The 9,812-nt window shown below is 46.0% G+C and overlaps 1 protein-coding gene across 1 annotated transcript; it reads right to left on the bottom strand.

Moving 5' to 3' along the window:
- Positions 1–525: 525 nt before the first annotated feature.
- Positions 526–4,234, bottom strand: LOC137917953 (fructose-1,6-bisphosphatase 1-like). The gene is made up of 7 exons (XM_068760690.1): positions 3,677–4,234; positions 2,847–3,009; positions 2,610–2,702; positions 2,207–2,347; positions 1,962–2,099; positions 1,759–1,878; positions 526–1,169 (listed from the first exon to the last, which is right to left on the bottom strand). Exons 1-7 carry the CDS (start codon positions 3,844–3,846, stop codon positions 978–980), a joined length of 1,017 nt encoding a protein of 338 aa, XP_068616791.1. The 5' UTR covers positions 3,847–4,234; the 3' UTR covers positions 526–977.
- Positions 4,235–9,812: the final 5,578 nt, after the last annotated feature.

Genomic DNA, 9,812 nt, shown 5'->3' with positions numbered 1-9,812 from the left:
TAGGAGACTTCCTGCAAAACTGTTTAGAACAGACGTTTTACACAAGCAAGAATGCGTCTGTAATCCTGCAGTGGCTTTATTTGACATTAGCCTATAATAATCAAAATCCACTCCATTATTTTGGTTTAAAGTGAGTTTTGAATCGACAGTTTATCATTTTGAGTACAAGAAGGTTCGGCCAGAGAATGAGATGCGAGTTTAAGATTAAGAGGGTAGAAGACTACAGCTGATCAAGAGAGCTCTAAATGTCAAAAGGGCTCAGAGAGCTCCTGCTGACCTTTAGCTTAAAGGTCAGCTCCACTTACAATCTCTTAGATGTTGACAGTATATCTTCGACCCTTTCAGCTTCTAAAGTCCAAGCATTTCTTATCCCATCCACATAGAGAGGCTGCTTGCTTTTAGGAAAACCCCAAAAATGGCCTGTGTCTACCCTTTTCATGCTGAAGCCGGTCTGTCACACATCAGCAAGACTTTACAAACACACACTTAAAAGGATGAAAACGACTGCTGTCTTAATATACACTTGTGTTTTTTTTTTATTAAGACTTCAATATTCCAAACAGACGTTCACATTGAGGCATTGGTTTCTTTGCACAGAGTTTTGGTCCTTCGCACGTCTACAGCGTGTGATTCTAGTTAAGGCACATCTAGAGTCTTCAGGTTTCTCATATTCAAGCGAATTAGTCTTTGGTTTTCCCTGAGGTATGATTTTCTGTGGATTATACCGACCCACACCCTCCACTGGACCCTCACTCCATCAGCCACAACTAAAAATGTGAGCATCTCAACCAAGGAAATCCCACTTTGGTTATTTTTGTGCATTTTAACTGAGAAACACTTCTGACATAACTGAGCTAAATAAAGCGACCCATTATCAAACGTAAAATACACAAAGCTCCAAATAAAGCAGACTCCTTTCTTCCGTCCTGTAAAGGCTTTTGAGAGTGATGACGTTTGTGATGCGAGTCGACGCCGCTTCACTTCTTGCGGTGTTTTTCGCAGATGGCTACATACTCCAGCACATCTTCAGTGGAGCCCATAGCCACGGGCGCACGGTCATGTATGCTACGAGGCTGGATGTCCAGGATGTCCTGCAGGCCAGTGGAGGCCATGCCGCCAGCGTGCTCCATGATGTAGGCCATAGGGTTGCATTCGTACAGCAGTCGCAGCTTTAAAGAGAAGTTCAGATTTTAGTCAAGTTTTTTTTTTTTTTTTTACCAGCGTCTGTTGGTTTATCGGTTTGTTAAGCAGGATTACACAAAAGCTCTCTGATGAAACTCTGTGGGGTACGCAGCATGGATAAACCCAAAGTGAAGTGATCCGAAGTGGATCCAGATAAAGGGAAGGATCAGGGGAACTTTAACATTAATAAATAGGGACATATTGTTCCATCATTTTAAGACCAGATAGAAAAAACAAAAACTGCAATATTGATCAAAATAAGAACAATCTGCTCCAAATTCAAAATTAAAATGTGAACAACTTCAAAAAACAACTTGAAAAGTTGATTTCTACTTTTTTGGGTGCCTCGCGTATTTAATTTATATATTTAATTTATCCTTATATTATAAGGATGAACATGGGTGCTGTAGTTTAGTTCGATACAATTATTTCAGTCCTGATACAAGTCCATCCTTCAAACAATCACAAATGGAAACCATATTAAAAAAAAGAAAACAAAATTAAAACAGACTTAACTTGAATTAATGAGGTCTTTGTTGAATTGCGTCATCGGGGAGGGGGGGGGGGGGGTCTTACCTTTCCGCTGGGGCTCTTCATATTTCCTGGGTATAAAAAGATGCCTCCATACATCAGCGTTCGATGGACGTCTGCCACCATGGAGCCAATGTATCGGGCTGCGTAGGGCTCAGTGCCGTCCTGCGGTCATTTAAGTGCTGCGTTAGTGCATTAGCAGCACGACTGCATTATTCTCTCCACCCACATGCAGACGTCAGTGTTACCTGAGGGAACTTCTTCTTTTGCAGGTACTCTGTGACCGCAGGCTCAAAGTACCGGGCGTAACCCTCGTTCAAGCTGTAAATCTTGCCTCGCTTCTTGATGCTCACATTCCGATGAACCAGGATGAATTCACCGATTGACTGGTGAGCGAAGAGCAGAACATGTCCACTTCCTGTACTTTATCTCCCCCCCCGAAGTGACACACACACACACACACACACACAAAGGCTTTAAAGCGATCACTGACTGGGTCGAGCATGAAGCAGTTGACTCCCTGGCCGGTGCAAATCACCATCATGGTGGCGCTGCCGTAGAGGGCGTAGCCCGCCGCCACGAGGTTCCTGCCAGGCTGCAGGGCGTCCTCCTCGCAGGGTTCGTCATCTGTGGCCTGAAGAAACCAATAAACAGCAATCTGATATGTAATTCTTATCACATTTATCATTTTGGAGGCGTGGTTCCGGGGGATGCATCTGTGAAGTTGAGTTATGACATACTGGAGGTCAAACATCGATGACTGGCTGATTATCAGCGATCACTTTAGTCTGAGTGATAAAACTTCAGGCTGGTGCAAATAAAAAAAACTCAACTTGAATAAGCTATTTGTAGTTAAGGCATCACTTTCTGAATGAAATGGTAGCATGCGTCGATACCTTTCTGTAAATGGCGAAGATGGTTCCAATGGAGACGAGGCAGTCGATGTTGGAGGAGCCATCCAAAGGGTCAAAACACACAATGTATTTGCCCTGTGGGCAAAGGAAGAGAGGTATAAATAGGATTTCTTGTTAACAGTCAAAGACTGAAGCACAAGTTCAGCGTTACTCAAAAGAACGTCTCGGCGTGCACCGAAAGCATCTTTTGTGTCGAATGCAGTCCACCAGGCCACTTACTCTCCTCTCTGGCTCTATAATGATGGCCTTTTCATTCTCTTCAGACACCAGCACACAGGAGGTGAACGACGACTTGAGCATGTTGATGACCAGATCATTGGAGAGAATGTCCAGCTTCTTCACCTGGTCACCGGTCACATTGGTGCTGCCGGCGATGCCGTAACTGACCAGAGGACAAGACAAAAAAATAAGGTTGAAACCTCATGAAACTCAAAATGAAGAGAGTTGCGTGGCAGTTTTGAAATGTCAGGAAAAGTCAGGAAAATAATGAATAAAAGGATGGGCAAATTTAAAAACTCCCAACGCGTGCATGAAGCTGCAATCCTGCACCAATCACTGATCTATATACCCAAATATTCCTGCTTGGAGAGGGATTCAGAAGAGAACTTCAAATGAAGCCTTATCAAACGCCCATATTCATTCATATAAATATTTTTTAGAGACTGGAACAGAAATATTTTGAGACAGATGTAGAGCGTAACTTTTCTTTTGGCAGGAGAGTGCAGGAAGAGTTCAGATGGCACAACTCGGAACATTTTGTATGCACAAATGCAAACCATTAGAAAACACCGAGTGAAAAGGAAACAAAAGGACATGGAATAAAACTACTCGAGCAGAGACGCACGGCTCTACACTTCACCACACAGCGAGCAGAGCCGCTTTTGTTAAGATAACATTCGAATGAATCGCGTTTCACATCCGAGTGGGCGCGGCGCTTCAGGTATGCGTGTCCCGATTGGTCCACAAAGACCCGGAATCTCCATGCCGACGTGGATCACATCCGCACCGCTGTTTTAAACGCGATCCGCTTTTTAAACGCGTAAACTCACAGATTTGCGATGCCAGCTTTACGCACAGCGCAGGAGATCGCCTTCACCGCCGTGCAGAGCGAGTTGAGCAGCGTGGTCAGCTCTCCGGTGCCTTTCGCCTTCCTGCCCTCCTCCATGACGAAGCGGGTCATGGTGACCACGTCGGTGTCGAAGGCTCCTCGTTCCGTCATGGCTGCAGAGATGGGTCAAGCTGGCTCCAGGAAACGTTCCGGGGTGTTTTAAATGCGCTGCGACGCGGAACTCTGGAGGAGTGAGTGCGCAAAGGGCCAATCATCCAGCGCTGCTGCGAAGGAGTGGCTTCGGCAGAAAACGGAGCAAAGCTTTTATTACGAAATGAACGGAGAAGTGAAGAAACGATAACGATCCCAACGGAGGGACGGGTTTTCTGGACGCGCTGCATTCCTGTGGTTGCGAAAAATCCTCAACAGACTTCAGTGAAATGGTCTAAACCAGGCCGGGGCAAACTACGGCCCGGGGGCCATATACGGCCCGTTGGTCTTTTTAATCCGGCCCCCCGAATTTGTCCAAATTATATCATTAAATAAAATGTTATTATAATTAAACCTCATTCATTTGGCATTTCCCCTGTAATTTGTACAGTGAGCTTTGCATATTCCTGCTTTGCTACAAGTTAAAGGCCAAATCCTTTCATGTAATGGTTTTACATGTCATTCATATTAGTTCATACAAACACTCCATCCGTCGGTTCCCGGCCCAGCCCCTCTGTTAAATGTTAGAACCCATTGTTGCCCACCCCTGGTCTAAACTCTGTCCTGTTTCCCCCCACAGTGAGCTCTTTTGTTTTGAAAGGTGCCTCCCAGTTCTTTTTTTTTTTTAATCTGGTCCTTCCTGTTTTCATCATGGCGATACCCTTCCTACATTATGACAGGTGGAGCTGTTAGTGGGCGCCCCCATCATTTCGGCTCCCCCGGTGACATCCACTTCCTCCTCTCTTACAGTGCAGAAACATTTCCTTCTGCTTGTCTCCACGTTTGCATTCTTTCGCTGATGTTGATTTCGAACCCAGGAAAAGCATTAACGAGTGGCTGCTGCACAAGGTTCTGTATACGAGATTAGGTCAAATGTAGAGCTTACTATAGTAGTCTTGGTTGAATACTATGGTGTGTATATACTCTTTATTGGGTGTAGAACATATACATACCTTGCAGCTGTCGATTAGGCAAGAGCTCCGGTAAGACGGAACTCAGATTGCTAAACAGGTTTGAGCCACAGACGCTGAACAAAAGACGTGATAATAACAAGCGTGTTGAACACAGCAAAGCCAATCACAACATCACAACCAAAGCGGAATGAAATGTAGAACACGGGCCAGAAGTGACTGGCAGGGAACATTCCAGCATGCAGGACTCTGCACCTCGACATAAGAATGTCACGGCATATGATTTTTTAACTTTGATTTTTAGTGGATTGTCTGTCTGCATTTAGGATCTGACACGGGTTTTATGCTGGATGCCCTTCCTGACAGGATAGTCCCCGTTTATCCAGGCTTGGCACCGGCACCGAAGGCTGGTATACGAGTAGTGGGGTTCAGTAGATGTGTAAACTTCAGGGATTAGAGTTAGTGAAATCAAACTCTTCTAAATAATCCTGCAGCTATAGACTACGTTACGTCTTCTCTTCTGGCAAACAATTACCAGACGGTAATAAATTCACGTTGTTTTCTTCTTCTATTACTTGTGTTTTATGTTGTACCTAAGCACCAAACGGAGCAGCACTCCTAATCTCGTTGTATATCCACTATGCAATGACAATAAAGGCTTTCTATTCTATTTATATATTCAAATAGTAATAATTTATTAAACTTAAAAATGGACAACGCTGAAATCCTACAAGAAGGCTGAAAAGCAACCAGAGAAGTGCTGTCTGGGAAACTTTACACCCTGGATTAAATCTGAATTTCCCAATTTTGGGATTACATTAGATTCAGAATTAGGATTATTTTCTTTATTTCAACCTATTTTGATGACTAAAGCACAGTTTATTGCCCCCCCCCCCCAAAAAAAAACCCCGCAGAAACCTCGCCCTATTAAACCTCTGCCTCGAAAATGCAATGCCGCGGAAGAAAATGTCCTGCAGAGACGCACAGACGCAGAGACGCGGAGACGCGGAGACGCGGAGACGCGGAGACGCGGAGACGCGGAGACGCACAGACGCACAGACATTCGTGCATCATGTCAAGCCGCCATTCTGCCACAAGGTGGCGGGGTTGTGCTGGTCAATCTCTTTACTCTGTGTTTTATATTTATAATTAAACCACGGGAAGTCACCTTACATGTGAAGACAGTTTAGCCTCGGGAGCGACTCAACGAGAGACACTGAACTGAGCATCGTGGTGGTCCCGCCCACAGCGGAGGTTCACCTGCGGCGGAGACACACCTTTAGAGAGGGGGGCGGGGCTCCTGCGGGCAGCCACTGCGCATGACCGCGCGTTAACGACTTGTCCGAGCGGACTAGTACAAAGAGGCTGCTGGCGGAGACGCGTCGGTCGCCACGGGGTCAAAGTAGAACCTCCTTGAGTCTGACGGGAAGTTACAACCGAAGAGTCGACCCCACGGACAGGTAGACAGACAGGTAGACAGACAGACAGGCAGCGCGGAGGGACACTCAATCCTGTTTTGGAGACTCTTGGCTTCGGGTAAGTCAGACTGGAGCTCTGTTTTAATAATGTAATGCTGGGGGGGGGGGTCCAGGTTTATTGTGATCGTGTTGCGTTAACGAGCCTCGCTTTTAATTGGATAACTTCACTGCGTCTTCGGGCACGTTGTGCGTCAGGTGGTCACGCAGAGCCCGGACCCGACAATCCCGTGAAGCGCTGCTGCTTAAACGGGATTATGCTTAAAGTCATCCGGTGCTCGTTAATCTGGAGCCTTCCACGAGCTCCGCGAGTTCTCGTTCACCGTCACAGGGATCGTGGAATTCCGCTTTCTGTGGGTTGAACTTTGGCATTGTGTTACTTATTAGAGGTTTGATTTGGTCACTTATTGAGCTCTTTTGTTTTTGTGCAATCAGATTCCTGTTAAAACGCTCTTCTTCCTGAGTCACGTGATTCGGTCATCCTTCATCCCCCGATGATCCACGCTGCCACGCGTTTCACGGCTTGAATCAGTTTTCGCCTCGCATTTTCTTCACCCAAACATCTTCACGTCTTCATTTAGAAATGCAGCGTTTTGGCTTTAAAGAAGGATCATTATTTTATTTAACCTTTTAATTTATCTTAATGGGCCTCTCGGAGGGTTTGTCATCAGCGGTGAAGCGTTTCATCTGCACTGCTGAGCACTGGGTGGGATCCAGAGAGTCCAACCAATCAGGAGAGGTAATCCATCCTGTGACCCCTTTGTAATCCAGCATGGCGCTACCTATTACCCTTAATTCCAGAGGCCATTTAAAGCTTCACAAAAGTTCAGAGGATCTGAAACGCTCTGGGGGGGGGGGGGGGTCAGAGTAAAAACAGCTCTGGACATGTGAGGTGCCCCCCCCCCCCCCCCCCCCCCCCATTGTGCTGGCTCGGACGCTTCTCCACTCTATTCTCTAGATATAAAGAACGTGGGCTCTGTGATGGCGGCTTAATTAACTCCGTTGGCTTCGTGTTTGCCGTTTTGTGCATAACCCTGAATCCTCATATTTTCTACACCTGCGTATAATGAGAATAGAGATTACTGATGGTGCAGATATCGGGAGCCCAAACAAAGAATCCCTTCAGACCTGCTTGCAGCTTGGATGAACCGGCGGTGTCCTCTCCATTCACTCTGGGGACGTAGGGACTCGCACTCGCGGTCGGTTCCGGGCTGATCCTGATTATCAGTACTTTAAAGAAACTAATATTTTGAACTGATACAGAGGCATACATTTGAAATCTTGTTAGAATTACCCAGTAATGTCTTAAAGTACAATTTTATGCAAGTACTAGACATTACTTTGTGCTATTACTTTATTCCATTCTCTTGTGTGATAGTTTCAGTTACTAGTTACTTTGCCGGTGGTGAGTAACCGTCTCTCTGGTACTGCGGACGGAGCCAGTGCTCAATCAGAGAGTAATGCGTCTAAAATTTGTTTGAAAAAGTGACCATAACAATTGACCGGATATTTGGACCTCTAAATGAACCCGGCCAATAATTATTCTACCATAAGTAAGATAAAGATTCTTGCGCTTTTTTTTTTTCTGCATGAAACTTGATTGTGATTTGGTTCAGTTTCAGATGCTGGCTCGTTTTCTTTCCTACAGCCGATGACATGTCGGTGCTGTCGGGATGAACCGTTTCACCAGGAATCCGTTTAGATGAAACTGACGTGTGCGTAATAATCTGGCAGCTTGGTCTGTCTGACCAAAGGTTCGATCTTGTGTGTCGTCTGCACATTCTGGACAACCAGTGGCTGATCGCAGAGCAGGCAACCTTTCCGTGAAGGTGCAGAGCATTTCTAGCTCGAGCTCAGACTTCCAACAATCTCACTGTTAAATCTTTACGTTGTTCATGTGCAGCGTTCCCCTCGTTGGGTTCCGCCTCACGCGTAACTTCAGCCTGGTGTCGGCTGGTCCATCGGGCTGAGCGGCACTCTGGGTCCACACCAGGCTGCTCGTTCAGCCTTTAACACATGGCAGAGGTTCTCAATTAACACCTTAGTGCAACAACCCTTTCTCCGTGATCAAAGCTGCCCCCCCCCCCCCACATCCCCCCGCTCAGATGCGTCCTCACCCCTCTGTGATTACAACTCCCGTCCTGCCTGTTTGTTTAGTGTTTTTTAAAATGACTTCCACTCCGCTGCTCCAACCATTTGCACATGAAGCCTGCCCCCCGCTTTTCTTTGGCCTGCACATGCTTTGTGGAATCCTCGCCGTGGTGTTTCCTCTGTAATTTTATTTAGAGGGGGAGTGCTGAGTTGTAATTTTAGTTTGGGCTGAACATCTGTGCATGATGTTGTGTCATTTGTGCTTTCCATGCATATTTTACTGCTGAAAATGCTGCTCATTTGGCTTGAAGCAGATTTCTTTAACTATTTCCTACGAAAGCTTTACCATGGATTCTATTCCTGAAAAGGTGAAGGGAGTTGTTTCAGCTGTTCAAGCTTTAAAGTGTGGGATGAAGACCTACATGAGTCCAAGAGACCGCCCTCAAACCCACGTTGGATCGTATGGATCCACTGACGCTGCACAGAACTCGCCTGCAAAAAGGAAACCTTACGGACGAGAGATCAGGCTAGACTGGGTTTCATGCAAGAAGAAGCCTTCACTGCAATGACCGTCTGCCATCTGAAGTATCAACGTTGCTCATTTGAATGTAATGAAGCCAAAAACAAGGAGAGGGACGTCGGTCTCCAGGGAATCCTCCTAAAACCTTTCCAGGGGCTCGGGGCAGATATGCAAGGAAGTCATTGTGCAAGCAAGCCATTATGGGCTCAAAGCTCTGGCAAAAGCGATTAAAGCCTTCAAGTTCCGTGCTCGGAGGCTTAACAGAGTTTAAGATGGTCTGAGACGGAGTAGAAACCTTTGGTGTGTTGAACACAGTATATACAGTTTATACTATACGAGTAACTCTAACCCGCTTTAAATAAGATACCAAATCCAAATGTCAGCTGTCTAAAAGCTTCTCGAACTCAAAGTAGTACTTATTGACAAAGATCTATAAAGTGCTGGGGATGTTTTCTGGAACGATTAGCAAGCAGTCGGCCTGGAACGCTTGAATGTCCGGCTAGCCAGACGACAGACGCGACTATAGAAGACCCTGAAGGTGAGGAACTGGGTTGATTGATTGAAATTCTTGGACAGATGCACGAGGCCAGGGCATCGCATACGACGACAAGGTCTTTACGGACCTTTAGCAAACGGTCAAACAGAACCTGACTGTGTTCTGGTGCACGTTCCCTCCTTGTGACCTGGGTAGCCTGTCGTCTGTGTGGAGTGGAGTCTTTTCTTAACACTCTGCGAAATGCTGCATCATTCAGGCCTGCATGCTTCAACTTGTGCAGATTTCTGTCGGGAAGATAATTGTGCCGGTGAACATGAATGACCGAAGCTATTTCGCTGTGTGGCTGGGATTAACCCCGACTAACCCTCTAAGTGTGTTTCACAAAGACGTTTTGTTTCCTGGTATGTTAATCTCTCTACTATTATATTATTATT

This window comes from Brachionichthys hirsutus, chromosome 4 (genome assembly GCF_040956055.1).
Source record: "Brachionichthys hirsutus isolate HB-005 chromosome 4, CSIRO-AGI_Bhir_v1, whole genome shotgun sequence".
Taxonomy (NCBI): Eukaryota; Metazoa; Chordata; class Actinopteri; order Lophiiformes; family Brachionichthyidae; genus Brachionichthys; species Brachionichthys hirsutus.
Note: the sequence above shows the minus strand (reverse complement) of the source record. Positions and strands in the feature narration are given on the sequence as shown.

Coding starts and splice junctions, on each gene's coding strand:
- LOC137917953 (XM_068760690.1), bottom strand. CDS start 3,846: ATGACGGAACGAGGAGCCTTCGACACCGACGTGGTCACCATGACCCGC. Junction 2,100..2,206: donor ACTGCTTCATGCTCGACCCA/GTCAGTGATCGC, acceptor TTCGCTCACCAG/TCAATCGGTGAATTCATCCT. Junction 1,170..1,758: donor TGAAGAGCCCCAGCGGAAAG/GTAAGACCCCCC, acceptor TTCTCTTTAAAG/CTGCGACTGCTGTACGAATG.